At 38.0% G+C, this 19,626-nt stretch overlaps 1 protein-coding gene across 2 annotated transcripts; it reads left to right on the top strand.

Moving 5' to 3' along the window:
* The first annotated feature begins 124 nt into the window (after positions 1–124).
* LOC143300934 (ubiquitin-like domain-containing CTD phosphatase 1) lies at positions 125–13,517 on the top strand. 2 transcript variants are annotated; one of them, XM_076614879.1, is made up of 9 exons: positions 125–293; positions 1,265–1,353; positions 2,321–2,406; positions 4,929–5,044; positions 5,665–5,763; positions 6,325–6,461; positions 6,876–6,989; positions 8,455–8,582; positions 11,602–13,517. In XM_076614879.1, the coding sequence occupies exons 1-9, from the start codon at positions 131–133 to the stop codon at positions 11,747–11,749; spliced, it is 1,080 nt and encodes a 359-aa protein (XP_076470994.1). In that variant the 5' UTR covers positions 125–130; the 3' UTR covers positions 11,750–13,517. The 2 variants fall into 2 exon arrangements, with proteins under 2 accessions (XP_076470994.1, XP_076471002.1); XM_076614887.1 differs by having other exon boundaries at positions 1,262–1,353.
* The last annotated feature ends 6,109 nt before the right edge of the window (positions 13,518–19,626 follow it).

Raw genomic sequence — 19,626 nt, 5'->3', positions numbered from 1 at the left:
TTTCGTTTTAATCTATAAATCTATTATTCAATATAAAGTATAGTGTAAGGATAAAGTTTGATTCGAAAATTCGCAAAGATACGGAACTACGTTTAGCAGCAAACAACTTTTGTTTCCAGGAACAAGGAAAATGGCAGCCGAAGTGGGAGATTTGATTGTGAAATTCTCGAAAAATGAATACAGAATTTCTGATTTGTCTGGAACTGATACGATTTTGGATCTCAAAAATGCAATTCACAGACAGACAGGTGTTTTGCCTGAACATCAGAAACTCGCTGGATTCAAAGTGAAGGGTAAGTTAGCCCGGTAAAGTTGCGTTTATTTTTACTGTCTTCTCAGTCCTTATGCAGATCGCGGCTCCTGCTTGGCTGCCGAAGAAAAATTGCGGTTACGTTCATGTTGAGCGTGACATTTTTCACACCAACTGCGACAACAGCAAGAAAGATTCATCCTCGAATTATGTTCCATTTCAAATCGAATTCGAGTAGGCCATGTTATTTTAAAATGACTGCAGTTTATTAATCTGAAGTTTGCCATCTTTTTAGCCTGTTTTGATCCAAATAAATGCAATGATTTCTTGATTTTATTTGTCTTTTTATTTAAAAAAAAAAATCATAATAGTAAGATGTTATTTTAAACATTGAATAACACAAATGTGGGAGAGTAAAATGTGTGCTGTGGAACAATATTTTTTTTCATAATGTATCTTTTCTTTTTTTTATATACACTAGTGGTGGTCTTCATCTGATGTCCGGCAGTTCATCAACTTCATGTCAGCATGTTCCTACTGGCACTTCTTTTCCCTTTTTTTTCAGCTATGATTCCATATTATCATAAGTTAGTTAAGAGTTTAGTTAAGAATTCATACAAAGTAACTTCAACATGTACACATGTTAGATATTAGAACTGAGCATGTGTAAAGAAAATAAACTTATTCATTATTGATAACATGTCATGATCATGTGGTGAATGCATTTAACTGATAACTGATACATTTTCATGTTGTCTTCTTAGTCTTTATATCTCATCTGTGAAATTTTGAAGTATTGTTCACGCCAGTACATTCTGTATTCCAATTGACTCCATGAATGGAAAACTCAGAAAAGGTAAATTGCGATGGATTGAACATATTTTGTTTTCTGTGCTTTTGCTGTTGTTGTTGTTGTTGTTGTTTTTGTTTTGCTCTGGTTGAATTTATTGGCTTGTATTTTGTAATGATGAAGATGTGGCATTAACTTCTGAGTTGCATTCCTCTTTTCAGTAGGTCAGTATGATGACAGCACACAGTTGTCCAGCATGAAGTTGAAACCAAACATGAAGCTGACTCTCATTGGAACACAGGCTCATGTCATCGTAAGTATCTGAAGGGACCAGACCAGATTATATATGCAGAGACTGATTAATTAACAGGTCTGCAGATACACAGAGACTGGTGGACTAATTAGTAATTGGTAATACTATAATAAATATTGATATACTGAGTCTGACAATAACAAACTGGTAGAACACTGATACATTGATAGATTTAACTGATTGCAGATTCAGGGTTAAATACTTTTAGAAATAATAAGTAAATTCAGAATAAAACTGATTTGTTCATGTAATTTATATTTCATTGTTTACATCCATTTTATCCTCAGATTAGGAAAAAAAATATGTTCAGAATACCCATAGGTATGTTTGTTATTTTTGTGATAAGTTTAATGTTAGTGTAAAAGACCTTTGTAGAATTTAAATTTATTCAAATCATTGTATTCACTGCTTGAGGTGTTTCACTAAGGGTGAAAAAAATTATGTAATTTGCATTATAGAACATCAGATTCTTAAGTGGATGAGGATGTTGCTGCCATTACAAAGATCCATTTTGGTTCAGAACCGCACAGCAAATCTATAGTCTACATTTCATTCCAAGACATACAGACACAGAAGTGTTGATAAGGAAATTTATATCAGCAACACTCACAAAGATACGTCTGTAAAATGGATGAGACTTGATTGTGTGGTTCCACACCTCCAGTTCCCTCTTCCCATTTGAGATTGTTGCACACTTGACTTTTGGTAGGTGCTTGGCATCAAATGAGGAAAAAAAATCACAGAGATATGGTTCTGATAGAGTTCAAAGTCAGATCTGCCTAGTCATTAGTAGTGGTGATTTGTAAGGATACTTGTGTCTTTGTAATAGTTTTAGAATGACAGCACTTATCTGTTATCTGTAACTTAAATTGGCTTGCCTAAAAATGAACAGATTTGAAGTAAATTGAACCTATATAGAAACTCATTTTTCTGAGAGATCAATGTTTTTTGTTTGCTTTTCAACCAGGCAGAAGTGAGAGAGCCACCACCAGATATGCCAGAAGTGATAAATGATTTTGACATTGAGGATGAAGTTGTTGCAATAGAAGACAGGTCAGTATTGTGTGTTCTCCTTGTTTCGGTCTCTGGCAAGACTGTGAATAAAAAATGAAGTGTTATGAACAAACACAGATTTGAAATGTCTTCAAAAATTTTTTATTATCATTATTTAAAAAAAATTTTGCTTTGTGTTTGCCAGATCATTATTCAGATACAGACATTGAGTATAACTATGTCAGAAATGTAAACAAATTAAATTATGTAAACAAATTAAACAGTGGTAATTTTGTTTCATTCATTTCCGTCACCGATTTGGCGACTGTGTGTTTTGTTTGTCACTTTGGGACACAGATTTTAATTTTGTTCAGTGTGTCTCAGTTTGTGTGCTTGTTTCCAGCTATAGTCTGACTTCTTCTCATTCCTGCCTCCCAGTCTGCCCAGTAGAGACTCAAGACAAGTTGAAAAGAGTTTATATTATGATGATTTGTTATGAATTGCCAATGTTTTCTTCTTCAAATGAAAGGTGGTTTTTTTGTGTTTTTTTTTTGGTTTTGTATGTTTTTGTAGTATCATTCTGTTTTACACAAAATCTGTGTTACAACTGCACATGAGGTTTTCAATTTATTCTTTATTTCCATCGTATGCTATGCATTGATTTTTTTTTAATTTCCACTTGTTTTGTATTCCAGTGAGTTTATGCAGCCTTGTCTCTGCTCTGTGAAGCCTGTACCTAATATGAATAATACTATAGTAGGTCCTGAGTATTTTACATTGTTTGGCTGTTTAGATGTTAACTGGTTCAGTGCCAGGGAATTCTGTATTAAAAAAAAAAAGAAGAAGAAAAAAGAAAAAAATGTGCTCTCCACTTCGGCACTTGCCAGGGAATTTTGAGGATTTAGTGGTAATGAGTTAAAAAAAAAAAAAAAAGTACAAAAATCACTGTAGATACAGAAAGAAAGTTAATGTTTTTGTGAAGGAAAATGAATGTAGATTCTGAAGCTGGGCTTTCTTCCCCCAGTTAGTTTGACTATGTAGAAAACTGTTCAGGCATTTGAAAGTGAAGATGATAATTTTTGTGTAACAAGAAAGTCTGTTTTCACCTCCACAGAATGGCATCTATAATCTTGATTATGATAAAGAAAACAAACAAAATATAGCATGAAATAACATGCATATTGTCGGATTATACCTGTTGAAGAAAAAAACAGGCTGTTACTAGTGAGTTTATGAAAACAAATCACAATTTGTGTAGACATGTAAGTGAATAATTGTCCCAGCAATGACAAATGTGGGTTCAGTCAACATGAAAAGTCAATCATGTTCTCAGAAACTGAGCAGTCAAGCTTTTTGACAGCTAAGAGAGTTTTAAGTTCTTTGATGACACCCACTCCCTCCAGGTTACACCTGGGCCAATTAAAGTGTCTGTTCTTTTTCTGGTTTGCTTCTCTTCAAATAAGTGAGCCATCTGATTCAGTGACAAAAAGAGTTAAAACTGAAAGCACATGTTTCATGTCCAGTGCTTTTAACCCTGTTTTTCATGAAAATTGTGGAGCATTGGCGGTTGTCTATTTCAGGCAGTATGCTTTGAAATAACAGTTCACTCATGTCCAGCTGCCACGCCCACTTCCACACACTCTGGCTCTTATTTGACCTGTCTTTTTACATCACTCCTCTCCCTCTCCTCCCCCTCTTCCAACGTTCTCTGCACGTACTCTGTCAGTCCTAGCTACCTGCTCAAAAACACTGTCTGATTGGATGGATGTACTGAATTAGCATCAAATGGGCTGTCAGTTTCAGCACTGTTCAAACCAATCATCAGACAAGAGGGATCCTTCTCCATCATTATAGCTATAGATAATCATATACATGGCTTGCAAAATCATGTAAATCCACTGACTGGGATCACTTTGTTTACTAGACAGAGTTTTCAACACCATTTTTTTCTTGCCCATGATGCAACCCCCATTTCACATGGTCCAGTTAGCAAATCATTATCATTTAGATATGTTTTTTTAAAAATTATTATTCCTGACACACCAAACTAAACATTCAGAGTCTGTTTATGTTCATTGAATGAAACTCCAGTGAAAGAAATATCAGAACACATGCAGGACGTCAGTGAACGTCTTATAGGCACTATGGCAACACTTTATGCAGGATGTCAGCTGACGTCTAAAAGGCACTGAACTGCTTAATTGTTTTGGATGGTTTATTTGTGATTAACTGTAATTTCAGTGAAATATGAGTGTGGATATTCTTGTGGATGTTGAGTGCAATACTTTAGAGAGAGTAATCTGTTATTCATTTGTGATTGTACACTATATGGATTATTTGTTGGTTTTCATCAGAGTGATCATCCTCTGTATATTTGAAATATTGCGTCTTCTTTTTTCTTTTTTTTAAGTTTTAGAATGACTATTAGTATTACTCTGTTTCTCATTATGTTCATTGTAAAGTGCAGTGAGCTTGCACTTTGTGCTCAGCAGGATTGCATGTAATGATGATGAAGGTGATGATGATGATAATGTTGGTGATGATTCGTCTAACCTGAAAAGTGAAATGACATTGTGGTGCAGAGAGGAATACCTGGCCAAGGTGCAGAGACGAGTGAAAGATTACAAAGTGACTCAGCTCCACCCCTTTCGGGAAAACAAAAAGCTGCTTGTGCTTGACATCGACTACACTCTCTTTGGTGAGGGCATTTCATTTATATCTGTCACCCATGTTAGAGCTCTCCTGAGGAGAAAGAATAAGTCCTGTTACATTTAATATCTTCCTTGTAGGTTATGATACTGTTAGTATGCCTTCTGACTTCCACCCCCACCCCACCCCAAATATTACAAGAAAAAAGAAGGTATCCAAACAAGAACAGTCCTTCAGCCAGTTTAGTACATCCTATTCAAAGAAATGTCTGCAGCTGGAGTAACATAGTTTAATGTCATGAGCAATTTAGTTTATTGATTCTACTTCGATGACCTCATTTTCTGTTTGTCTCATTGAATTCATTTTTAATGAGGTGATTATGATGATGCATGTAAAAGGTATTTGATCAGTTAATGGAAGAGACAGACTGAAGATACAAACTGAAAAACAGTGAAGAAAAAAAGCTTGTCTATTAAACAATATGATATTTCATTGTCCTTTGATTTGCTGAGCTGAACTTACATGGTATTTTATTTTTGGAGATTTACCTATTGTAATTTTCATGCCAGTTGTGAATGTATGATTATTTGTGGGTGGGTGATGTATGTTTTATTGTGTCAGTATTTCACTGCTTGCCGCATACTATTATTTCACATCTTTCATCCATAGACCACAGATCCACAGCAGAAACTCCCAATGAACTAATGCGGCCTTATCTCCATGAGTTTCTGAAGTCTGCATACAAGGATTATGACATTGCCATCTGGTGTGAGTAAAATGCTTTCAGATCTGGTGGTGATGCAGTTGTGTGGCTTGAAGTTACGTTTACTGTATTTATGGTCTCTCAGCATTTGCCACAATTTCCATGAAGAGCTTTTTAAAGATTGAAATTGAATTTAGAGATGTTTTCTAAATGAATCAAGCTTAAAGGTATCCATTTATCCATTCAAAGAGAAAAAAAAGAATGGAGAGAGAGGACACACAAGCACATATATACTAGTATATACACACAGAATCACATTTTACTCACATTCCACTGCCCTTCTTTCTGAATGTTTCATAATGTGGACTAATTTCAGTTATTGTTGGTTGTAATACTACACTTTGGAGTAAGTCTTATTCTTCATTGCTCTGTTCTCAACCCAGTGAAATTGATCTCTTTATATATGAATACCTCTGATTAATGGCTGCTCCTCCTATGAAGATCTGGGAGGTGTAGTGTGTTCTCACTGCTCCATGGGTGTCCAGATTCCTGTGGCTTGGGGTGCAAGTTTATTTCTGTTCCCCATGAAAGATATGAATTATATATAGTCTATTGGTTTATTGCAGCGGCTACCAGTATGAAGTGGATTGAAGCTAAACTGAAGTTGCTGGGTGTGTCCTCTCACCCTGACTACAAAATTTGCTTTCATCTGGATGCTGATGCCATGATTTCTGTGCACACCCCCAAGTACGGAGTCATTGAGGTAATGGGCCATTGTGTGGTCTTATCATAAACAGTTGTTGCTATAGCATGTTTCTAAATTATGTTGAGAACACATGGATGTCTTTGGTTAGCTTTCAGTACAGCTGGACAGTAGCTGAGCAGAAGTGAAGTTACTTGACCTGGTTCTTAGTATGAACATTTTCTCAGTTCTAGTGTCAGAAGATAAATTAGACAACTAGAACATACTTTTACCTGAATTGTACATGTTGACCTGATTCGTAGTGTGAACCTTTTCTCAGTTTTAGTGTCAGAGGATAAATTGGACAACTAGAACATACTTTTGCCTGAATTGTACATTTCCAACATCATTTGGAGCTATGTCATGTGTGAGCCAAAGTGAAACCCTATGGAAAGGGAAAGAAATGTGAATGTGAACTTTTCAGGTGTGTTTCAGGTGAAGCCCTTGGGTGTGATTTGGGGCAAGTACTCACAGTGGAGCGAGAAGAACACCATCATGTTTGATGACATCCGCAGAAACTTCATTATGAATCCCAATAACGGCCTGCGGGTGAGCTGTGCTGGCTGTTATAGGTTCTTGTGTTGTGTTATTATCATTTTCTATAAAAAAAAAAAGAAAAGAAAAAGAAGGTAACATCTTGCTTTTCTCAAGTGAAATGTTTTCAGTTTTTGAGGATATTTTTAGGAAGTGTGAAATAAGAACTTTCTGGTAAATGATATTGATAGAAATGTTGAAGAAAAAAAAAGTAATGTTGAAAATGAAAACCTAATATACGTAAAAGATGTTGTTCATTTTGGTAGTTTGTCATACAAGGCGAAACTGAGATTTAAGAAAAAAGAAAATTATTTGACCCCTTCTCTCTGGTACAGACCAGAACTGTTCACTCTGTCATCACCAAGAACATGTGATTTGTTGGTGACAAGGCTTTCTTGTTTTTAGTTTTTAAGTGGAAAAAATCATTAGAAAATATTCAAACTGTTCACTAGCATTATCAGAATGTTGTTAATGAAGTCTTTAAAAGTTGTGTCCTTTCAGTGATACTTTATACATAGCTGTGTCCTTTCAGTGATTGTTTATACATAGCTGAAATAATACCAGTCCATTTGTTTTCTTTTATTTATGTTATGATAACAACATAAATAGCTGTATCTATTTATTGATTATTATGTTAACCGTTTATTAATGAAAGAGATAAGAAATGAACTTTAGCTGATAGTTTAAAATCTTGATTAAAAAAAAGAAGTAATCAAGATTCATTATTTTATTTTTGTTACGAAATATGTAAAGTAAGTTTATTTTATTATTAAATGTGTAAAGTGAATTTAGACTTTGATTTTTATTTCTGTACATAGGTATTACAGTAAGGTTTTAGAGTACTTCTGTGTGCTTTGAGATCCATATTACATATTATAATGCTTTCTTAAATCCCCATTCTCATTTTTTTTTGTAATAACTTTCTTTTTTTAATACATGTACTAATGTAATTATTTGCTGAACTCTTCAGTTCAGTCTGTCTTGTCTCCTCTCTAATACTCTATCCATGTCATACTTTTACACTTTGTGTGTGAGCGTGAATGATCATGCCTTTGTCTTCATGTGCATTGTTTGCCTGTCTTACAGTCCTGCAGCAGTTCCAATGTGTGGTTAACATGTCCATGTATTTGTTCCTCCCCCCCCCTCCCCCCACTTCCTTTTCTCTCCTGCCGCATTTAGTAGGCTGTGACTCGCGGTTTTGGTCAGTGTGAATGTTGGGCATCAACTCCTCACACCCTCCTCTTTTTTATTTTTTTTATTTTATTATTTTTTTTATACTTCTCTCACATATATGTGTGTAGCTTAAAAAGGATCAGTCTGTGAACTTTTATGTTTCCTTGAATCTGAAACAGGAATTGATGACTGAGCATTGTGTTTGACAACAATAACCCTAAAACCAAGTATCGTACTGATAGGTTGTTTCTTTTGTGACCAACATTTGATGTTTTTTTTTGGTGACAGTGTGTTTGTCTTACATCAGATTCGAGCATTCCGTGATGCTCACATCAAGCGAGCGACAGACAGGGAGCTGCTGAAACTGTCTGATTACCTGCAGGACATACATGATGTAGATGACTTCTCAAAACTGGACCATCGCAAGTGGGAATCGTGAGTGATTGAGTAGTCACTTGCTGTTTATAAAAAAAACCCCACCAACAATTAATAAACTTTAAGGTTAGCTGGTAGTTTAGGGGTTTGGGAACATGAGTGTACAGATGGAAAGGGTACAGAAGTCCGCGGTTGGAAAGGGAATGATGAACTGAGGAAGTCAGAAAATAAACTGGTACACCATTTCAAGTTAACAATAATAATAATACATAGTTTTTCTATGGCGTGATATCCAGCACCAATGCTGTTCAAAGCGCCTTACATCATAGTTGACTATAAACATGCCTTAAAAAACCATATCAACCGCTACCTGACAATGGAAAACATCCAGTGCGTTCATATGAATGCAAAAGCACACTAAAGATTATAAAAGCTATGAAGTAAATAAGGCTTACATTAAAACAAAATGCATTTCATAGAACACGCACGCACGCACACGCGCGCGCATATATATAAATGTCCCTCCCTTACAGACACACACACACTGACATTAAATATCAACTGCACTAAAAAAAATATTACATAAGCATTAAATATTTCTTATTTCTAACATAGAATTCTGTTCGGACATACTGACATGCCTACACACTTACACGCGCGTACCAGAGCACTGTAACCTCACAAACACATGCACGCACGCACACATACACACACACACACACACACACATATTAAAAATAACCAGATAGAAAAAATGACATCACACCTAAGACCGAAACTACATAAAATACACAATGCATTAAAAGAGGACTACAAAAATACTAGCACAAAGATACTTGCCAACAAGCATACCTTGGTTTAACCATTCCGCCCAGAACAAAAGTGCTTACGGAAAAGGTAAGTTTTCAGATCTGACTTAAAGGAATGTAGATCAGAGGAATTTCAAAGAGATGAAGGTAGAGAGTTCCACACTAGGGGAACATGAGCTCTGAAAGACCTATTTCCAGCTCATTTCAGATTAGTCCTTGGAACTTTAAGCAGCTCTTCAGAACTGGATCTTAACGTTCTGTGCGGTTCATATGTTTCCAATACAGAAGAGAAATACAATGAAAGAGACTTGTCAAAATGTTTGAAGGTGAGTGTTGCTAACTTACAGTGAATCACTGAATGCGTGACTCAGTTGGAAGCCAGTTTAACCGATTCAGCAGAGGTGTAACATGATCAGATTTCTTTTTGGCGATAACCAGTCGTGCAGCTTTGTTCTGAATTTTCTGTAATCTGTTGATGGAGGAATATGGTAAACCTGCAAGAGTGGAATTGCAGTAATCCAGTATGGACAGGACAATAGAGGAAAGCAGCTGAGCCGTATTTTTCTCTTATATGTAGGGTCTGACTGAGGCTAGCTTTCTGAGATGAAAATTACATGAGCGACACAAAAATGAAAGGTATTTGGCTGATGTTTGAAATGTTACTGAAGCAGGGCTAAACGTAACTGGGACCTTTTTCTGATGCCTCAAGACAAGTTAGGTCTCCTACGACTAAGAGTTCGTTTTTGTCTTCATTGAGCTTTAGCTTGTTTTTGTCCATCCATGTTTTTACATCAGCTACACAAGCTTCCAATTCAGTAATGACTGTTTTAAAATCAGATGGAGGAGCGGCTTTTTGTAATTCTGTGTCATCTGCATAGTTATGGTAACCAAATGAGTGCCTTTTGAAGATGTCAGACAAAGGTTGAGTGTACAAAGTGAACAAGATAGGCCCTAAGACTGAGCACTGAGGGATACCAAACATAAGAGGGATGACATTAGAGGTGCTATGTTTTACTTTAACCTTGAGTTGACGATTTGAAAGATATGAAGAAAACCATTTTAAAGTAGTAGATTTAATGCCAAAGGTGGTGCTAAGATGATTGATAAAAATTTGGTGGTCGATTGTGTCAGGTGCCACTGACAGATCTAAAAATGCCACTACAGATGTGTCTTTTGTCTGTGTTTGAGAGGAGACTATCTGTGACCGAAAGTAGGGATGTTTCTGTGCTATGGCTTTTCCGATAAGCTGGCTGACAAGTTTCAAGCAGGCTGTTTTCATCAAGATGTTCCTGGAGCTGATGTAAAAAACAAACAAACAAAAAACAAAGAAAAAAAAGCCAAACAAAACAAAACAAAAAGAATTGTAAAGAAGATATGAACTCTCACTTCAAAAATATGTTTCTGAGGCAGTAAATATACGCAAAATGTTAATTGTATCTCAGAATACTCATTAATCAATAAAAAATCAAGAATTCATGCAGATTCTAAGAGAGAAAAAAGTAATGGTGACATTTGGAAGGTCAGTTTGGTTTATTTATTTATCTATTCATTCTGTTATTTATGTGTGCCTCTGGTACGTTGTGAATGAAGTTAGGTGACAGAAAAACAGTTGTGAGCTTGCAGCATGCATGCATGTGTGTGTGTGTGTGTGTGTGTGTGTGTGTGTTGTGCTTGTCAAAATCTTTTTTTATGACAGGATAGTTGGTAGACATGTAATATTTATATGTGATAAGTCATTTTTGTATGGGCATACAGAGTACAGCATGTGTGTGTGTGTGTGTGTGTGTGTGTGTGTGTGTGTTCCTGTGTCAATAATTTCATGCAGAGTGTATACATATTTATAAACACATAAGCGCACAGAAGCAACCTTCATGATATTCTGAGATATTTGTCACTGTTTTGAAGCATTAATAACAAAAAAAATGCATTCAGTCAATGTGTGAATAATTCTTGTGAAGAGAGAAGCTGCTTTTTTTTCTCAAGATATATATATATATATATATATATATATATATATATATATATATATATAAAGGAAAGTTTCTGTGAATGTTCAGTCATGAATATAGATATATATGTGTTTGTGTTCATATGGCTCTGTGTGTGGAGGGGTGTATCTCTCTGTGTGGAATACTGTATGCGCTGTGGCCTGCCCTCATTGCATATGGCTGTCAGTGTGTACTTGGGCAGCCATTTTATCTTTGTGACAGCAGTGTGTTTATTGGTTTCAATGGACATCTGTGATGATAATTTTGATGGTGTGTCTACAGATACAGGAGGGCAACGCATCGCAAAAAGGCCAAAGTGCAATCTGCATCTGATACAGAAAGCCAGGGCAACGAAGGACAGGACCCAGCCTCCGGGTCAGCATCGGGGCAAGAAGGAGGAGGGACAGAGGGGGCAGGGGCTCATCAGTGATGCCATTGTGTTGGCCTTGTAGCATGTGTATGTGTGAGTGTGTGTATGAAAGAGAGATTAAAAAGAGTGAGTGAGTGATTAAGAGTGTGCAGATTAGTTCTCATATTTTCATGCTTGGAACGCTGCGTACATATATGTGACTGCGTAAATATGTTGCATGATTTCTAGCATGAAATTGTTTGAAGGCGCTACCTATTCAGGGAGAATAATTAGCACAAGAGTCATTGGTCATCTTCGCGGGGTAAGCATTCATCAGATCTTTAAAAGGACACTTCAAGGTGATGAACCATGGTGTGTCACTGACAGGGCTTCCAAGGCACCCACCTTGACTGCTGTTTCCCCATAGTCCTCCCTGCTTACAGAAGATGGGTTACGAAATTGGCATGTTCCTCAAGTTCCTTAGAGGAACCCATCCTTCTCTCCAAGAGTAATTATTCACATTTTGACAAATGGAGTAAAAAAAAGAATGGGAATGGAATTTACAGGAGTTACCAGAAGTGCTGGTGGATGAGAAAGATCTGATTGTGTATGTTTTTTTCCCCTTAGAATCTCTTTGAAATCATTGGCATAATTTGAAGTGTCATTGATGGAGAATGTTTTAATTTTTGTTATGAAAAGGTTCTCTTATCTGGTTACATTGGTTTGGTTTTGAATGGATAGGTCTGGATACAGATAGAAGATGTTAATCAGACAAATCAAAATTCAAACTCAAATACTTTTTTGAATGTCATTTCATGCTGTAGTCTTAGGAGGAAAAAAGGTTAAGAGAATATGAATGTATATTATATATTAGAATTCAGTTGCAAAAGCCATGATTTTGCTTGATAGCATTCATGGGGGTCACAGTTACACAACTGTTTCAAATGATCAGTATTTGCTTGAATTGATTGTTTGAGTGAACGCATCTTGTGGGTCATGATGCCCTGTCATTTGTTTAAGGTCCCTTTACCTTTCTTTCCTTTTTGACAAAATAGTTCGTAGTTGAGTATTATACAGAATTATCACTCTCATTCTGACTGGCACCACCAAGAAACATGAAGTAAAATCTGTGAAATGATGTATCTTGAATGTACATATTCCCATTTGTGCCTGGAAAAATAATGAATTTGGAAAGAAAGTGAAATATTGAAGTGTTTGTGCAACCTGTTTTTTGAACAAGATTTAGGCTGTCTTACAAAGCATGGCTACGGAGAGTGTTGCACAGGAATGTTGAGGTGCAAAGTGTTTTTTATTTTGGTAAACAGCTTTCACTCCTTTTGTAACTGTCCATAACACTGTGTTTTTTCATCACGTGTCATTGTGATACATGCGGTCTCAAAGACTCGAGTCTGGTTTATTGTCTGTACATGGGTGCAGAATTCCATGCTCAACATGTGAAAAATTCAGACATGAATAATCATGAATTCAAGTTAGTTAAGAAAGTATGTACATTAAAATATAACACACCCTTTTTTCCAGTAAGTAAAGAATGAATAAAGTTAATCTCTACATTAAGCGGTTTATGAAAGATCTTAACAATTTCAAGTGAACAAAACTCGCTTTCTTTATGTATGAGCTGCGTGAAATTTAACAGAAAATGGTATTCATGAGAGAAATGAATTGTTAGTTGCAAAACAGTGCATAAATTATGTGTATTCTGGTGTGAGAATTTCTTTTTTTTTTCAGTGCCATGCTTCATTATTTTGAGCAATTGACTGTATATCCTCAGTATGTGCATTTCTATTTGTGCCTGAAAACAAAATGAATTAAAATCTGCGCACAACTTGTATGTTAAATTGGTTCATTTGGTGTTGATTTTCTCTTCTCTGGTATTTTAGCAAGACAGCAGTATCCCAAATTGTGTATGCTTGGAAGTGATGTTCTCACCTCAGAAACCTTTAAACTTTGCTCCTTGGGAGTGAACCAGTCGACAAGTATGCATCAGTACACACTGCATTATAAAAGGAAAACCAAAACAAGCATTGTTAAAAAATCAAAACAAGCATTGTTTAATATCTCTGTCCAGTATCCTTACTGTGGAAGAAAACCTGTTTTCATTAAACAAATGTTGCAAAGAGAATTTTTTTTTTTTTTAATGCTAAATAGATAGTACCATATTGCACTAACAGTTTTGGCTTTTCTGGGGAGGGTAGTTCAACAACGAAGAGACTGGCATGACAACTTAGTGTTTTGGGCATTAACTGCTACCCTGAGACTTTGTGAAGTCTTTGGTTCAAATCCTGGCCTGTTGGTTTATAGGTGGAAGATCTTCTAGTCTCACATAGCAGCATTGTGTGCTGATGTTGTATTGCCGTCATGGTAGATATTTTTCATTCATTTCAGGTCAGACCTGCAAGTGCATTTATATCGATCATGAATATTTGCACATAGATTGTTCTTCGTTCATGGGCTGCAACTCCCACATTCACTTGTATGTACACGAGTTGACTTTTACATGAATGACTATTTTTACCCAGCCATGTCGGCAGCCATACTCCATTTTTGGGGTGTGCACGCTGGGTATGTTCTTGTTTCCGTAACCCATCGAACGCTCATGTGGATTACAGGATCTTTAATGTGCGTATTTGATCTTCTATTTGCAAATACACACAAAGAGGGTTCAGGCACAAGCAGGCCTGCACATATGTTGACCTGGGAGATCGGAAAAATCTCCACCCTTCACCCACCAGGTGCCATTACTGAGATTTGAATCTGGGAGCCTCAGTTTGAAAGTCCAATGCTTTAACCACTCGACTATTGCGCCCGTTGGATTTGGTGAGTGATGGAAACTCCATCATACTATCAAACAACTCGGCTTTGATGGTTGAGTGTGGGTGATACCAGCAGGTTAATTTGGAATGAGTATATTATTTTAAAAATTGCCTGTTTAACCATAAAGAACTATGTGTGTGTGCACACATGCTTATACACAAACTCACGATATGTAAACGACAATCAAGACTTCATGACTCTTTATTGGTTTCTGTCTGATTATTGGACATCAGAACAGCTCTTTCGCTCACTCAGCCTCTCTTCCTGTGTATGTCTCTCTCCTTCTGTCTCTCTCTCTCTCCCTCATACACACACAAACACACACACACACACAATACCACCACCATTACCAGTGGCAACAACAAAGCAAAACACACCTACATACACACACCATTACCACCACCAAAGCAGTTTCAATGAGGTGAGGTGTCAAAGCATGTGGGCTGATCACTAATGCGCTGCACCACATTTGCTGTTAAAAATTTTAAAAAAAGGAAGAAGAAAAGCAAGACAAAATTAGAGAAACATTGTAGATAAATTTTGTGGCTATTCCTGATATTTTTTCTTTGATATAACTGGTGTGGATATTGTAGAATACCAGCACTTGTAGTGTGTCTGTTATTGTCTGGTTATCAGTGTAGCGTTTGCGAGGAAAAGCTTCTTTTTTTTTTTTTTTTTTAACTGTACAGACATTGAGCCTACGGGAAAGGGAGGAATAATTCTTGTCAGACTCAAATTCTTTCTTTCCCTTAGCATTGTTGGAGGAAATAAGCAGTAGACATGGAAAGTGGGTATATTCAAAGGGGGTCTGTTCACCTGGGCAATGTTGGAAGGATAATAGTCTGCAGTGAGTAGCAGTTTTTTCAAAACTAGGTCACTTGTTTCAAAGATAACCCAGGAAGACATGGACGGGGAGTGTGGTGAAATGGCCATTGATAAGGACTGTGTGGAAGTGGGCAGCAGTGCCATTGCTGTTTTGGTAAAGCGTAACAGCAATATCAGCATCACTGGGATTGAAACGATCCATGTTTTCAAAGAACAAAATTTCTCTGAGCCATAGGTTCAGTCTGGAAAATGGCTGTGATAAATGAAGATAACGACCTCCTTTGCGCAGACGTGGGGAAGGGGGGATTAGCATTTAGAGATGCTCACAGCTCTTTGGTACTTTCGGGTCACCCCAGATGGTGAAGGAGGCGCTTATATATATATATATATATATATATATATATATATATATATATATATATATATATATATATATATATATATATATATATATATATATATATATATACTCCACTCCAAGGCAACGAAACAAGCGATTCAGATTGAGCTCACTGTGCCATACGAAAGCAAAATGGAGGAAGCCCACATCTACACGACCGAGAAGTACGCTAGTCTAGCCAGCAGCCTGAGAGAATGTGGCTTCCAAGCCAAAGTCCTCGCCATAGAGATTGGTGCAAGAGGGTTTGTGGGCGTATCTGCCTACAGCCTCATGAAACGGCTGTCGATTTCTGGCAGAGAGAGGACATGGGCTCTCAAGGCAATGTCAGAAGCAGCAGAAAAGAGTTCCAGCTGGATCTAGTCGAGGAAGAATGAAAGGATTAGATTTCCCAACTCAAACTAGGCGTACGATGGCTCAGCGGTTAAAACGTCTGCCAGAAAAGGTGACTCAGCCCTGAAGTGGCGACCACCCTGGGGGCGCGGGTTCGAACCTGTTAAGGACCAGGGGAAAAAAAAAAGAAGAAAAGGTGGCAGTAAAAGGGCATCCATGAGTCATGACCTGGGTGCGGCCCGGCCCCCTTAGAGTGTAAGGAGTTAAGGACCGAAACACTTGACTGAGGGGGGCTTCTTCTCTGAAGACCTTGTACTGTCCAGCTCTCCCTAGAATTTCTTATATAAATATATATATATATAGTTATTTAAAAAAAAAAAAAATGTTTTGATGTATAGATGTGTCACAACACGTTGCCCACCGGACTGTGCCACTAACCACGGAGAAGTTCATAGCATACAACAGGAAGCGATTAAAAAAAAAAAAAAAAAAAATCTTCGTTAATTACGAAAATTAAGGATGTTAAATCGTGATGGTGAAGCAAAGGGCACCACTGACTTGCTGACTTGTGTTTGGGTATTTGAGAAGAGAGAGAGAGAGAGAGAGAGAGAGATAGAAGCTAAAAACGAGGCCAAAAGATCGGTTTTTTTTCTTTACCTCCCAGAGCTCGTCTGGCAAGAAACGATATACTCATGCCTGTAGGGACTTGAAGTTTCCAGACTTTATTATAACTTTTCCAATGTCCATTCCTCTTCCTGGCACTGATCCAAAATAAATGGGAATGGGGTGAGAAAAAAAGATAGTAGCAATGAGATGAAACTTTCAGAAACATGAGATGCTGAAGTCGAAAGAGTGATCCAGACATGATACTCTCTTCTCCCCCACACCTGTCCCCCATTTGTGTCTGTGTCTGTGTTAGCAGGCACATGCAGGCAACACCTTTTATTGCCATATTAATTCTGTGGGTTTTTTTAAAAAGGACTGCTCATGAACATTTGACGCTTATTACGAAATCACCAGTACCATTTGTGGTCTCTGATAAGCTGTTCAGCTTCCACCCCCCCCACCCCCCCTGATTTTGCTACAAAGGAATAATCATTACTAACCCGGACGCTGGGGTTTCTGAAGCCTAACCTGCGTATACGCTCACTTACCTTCAAAGATCGAGCATACAAGGCCCTAGTAAGAGTTGCTATTGAATATCCAGCAAAGCCTGGGACAACACAAAGACGGACGTCACCGAAGTTGAGTCCATTCAGAGACAAGACACAGCATGAAGAGAAAGGGCGCCTTAAAAGTGTTTTTTTTCTGTTTTTTCTTTCATCATTAACAATTTCATCAGCGCAAATTCCTTGTGATGGCTCTCTCTGCTGTGCTGGTGTTAGAAGAAATGATAACGTGCTTGCAGAGTTTTCTGGTATATTTGAGGTACTTTATTATCGTTTCTTTTTTTTCCACATAAATTTGTTTCTTTCTTGACTCAGTCCAGATGACAGTGAAGACAAGCGTAGGTCACTTTTGACATGTTATAAATGGAAGCCACAGAGAAAGGTTCCTGGTGATGCCTGGCTAACTCTGTCGATCGAGAGCCGAGCTCACAGTCCGACGGTTGTCTCAGACACCCATAAATAAGAATTGGCATTTTCGATTCCCATTGTTCTGGCAGTGTTAGATAGACCCCATCACGCCACTTTTCTTAGATGGTTATCCCATCGACTATATTGCCTGAGGTAGGTATCGATATTCAGCCCGAAAGTTACTCAGTTTCCTGATTAATTTTTTTTTGTTAGTCTCCTGTGCTGAAGCTAACAGGAAGCACAAAGCAGCACTGGTTTGAAGTTGTGTGCCTTTTGTCTTATTTTTGACAAGCGCCCAGTGCAGATTGCTTTCGTCCTCTATTGTGGACAGTCAGCTGGTTCTTTGTGTTCAAGAACAACATGCCCCTTCCCTCCCCATCATCCAAAATCAAATCGGAAAACAAAAAACAAAAAAACAAATAAAAAGACCAAACAAACAAACAAACAAACAAACAAAACACACAAAAAAACAAACAAACAAAAAACAAAAACCAACAAACAAAATCCGCAAACAAACACTCACACCCCCCCCCCCCGCCCCCTAAAAACAGATTTAAATCAACGTAAAAATGATTATTGCATCATATTACTTTAAAAAAAAAATTAATCACAACACATTTCTCAGTATGTAATTTCGTCTGCTGATGTAAAACATTCTGCGATTTTTTTGTTTGTTTGTTGTTGTTTTTTTTAGCAGATTTTGCAGTGGACAACCCTTTTGTTGCCGTGGGTTGTTTTACGTGAAGTAAGTGCATGCTGCAAACAGGACGTCAGTTTATCGTACCGAAACTGCCACTCAAGGTCTATGGAGGAGTGAAAATCTCGATCTGTTTGGGACGCGAAGCAGTGAACATTCACTTCCGTCTCCAACCCACTCTTCCCACTCCCCCCCCCCCCCCCCCCCCCCCCCCCCCCCCCCCCCCCCCCCACCCCCACCCCCTCATCAAGGGAAACAGAGAAAGAGAGAGAGAGTGAGAGAGAGGCACCGAAGCAGTATCCTGTCCACACATGCAGAGACTGTTCATGGTAATGGATAACCCCATAGCCCACTCATTATTTCCGCTGTCTGTTCCCAGTCCCGAGGTCATCTCATGTTACTCTGGGACTGTTGAGGAGGACACAGAGGAGGCGGAGAGACTGGAAGGGCCAGAGATTGACAATCAAGAGGGGGTGGCACCCGTGGGAGGAGGGGGGTGGCGGAAAAGTGGGGGTGGGGGGTTCGGAATGTTACAGGAGAGATATAGTCGGGGAGAAGAGAGAGAGGGACAGGTGGCAGGGGGAGGTTGTCTGCTACTTTTAGGGCATCAGATTGCCAGACGTTTTCCCCGCGAAATGATTTGCACTTGTTGGGCGTCGGTCTTGGCATTTGTCCCCCCCCTCCCACCAATCCCCCGCCCCCCGACCCTCTCCGTCTCTCTCTCCTTGTCTGTCTCTCTTTCTTTCTTTCTGTTGTTCAGGCCTCACAGTTACTTTTGATTTTGTCACCAAGTGTGTGTGTGTGTGTGTGTGTGTGTGTGTGTGTGTGGAGCAAGTAGCAAACCCGATGAGCATTCCATCATACGAAACAGCTGTCGCTCGCTGTGCATGCTAACCTTCCTTTGGAGGAACAAAACGGCTGACATTAGCATTCTTTAGAGTAGGCTTTCAAGGCCATTTTTTTCTAAGCAGATGTGGTGTAGCGTATATGGATCAGTCTGCACGCTTTGATTCCTTGAAACTGAAACTCTCTCTCTCCCTATCTCTCAACATACGTACATACATACATACATTGGTCACATATATATACACATGTTTAATGAGGTGCGTTGTATGCACAGTCATCAGATGTGATATTGTTGACTCCAATGACATTGAACATATTAAATGCAAGTGCTTTTTTTTCAACCTCTGGTTTAATGGGATTTATGAATGGACGAAGTCAATTTGGTTGTTGTTGTTGTTTGTTTTGTTTTTTTGTTTGTTTGTTTGCAAACAAGACAGCCTGGCAAAAAAAA

This window comes from Babylonia areolata, chromosome 2 (genome assembly GCF_041734735.1).
Source record: "Babylonia areolata isolate BAREFJ2019XMU chromosome 2, ASM4173473v1, whole genome shotgun sequence".
Lineage (NCBI taxonomy): Eukaryota > Metazoa > Mollusca > Gastropoda > Neogastropoda > Buccinidae > Babylonia > Babylonia areolata.
The sequence above is the reverse complement of the archived record's forward strand: the minus strand, read 5'-3'. Positions and strand labels throughout refer to the sequence as shown.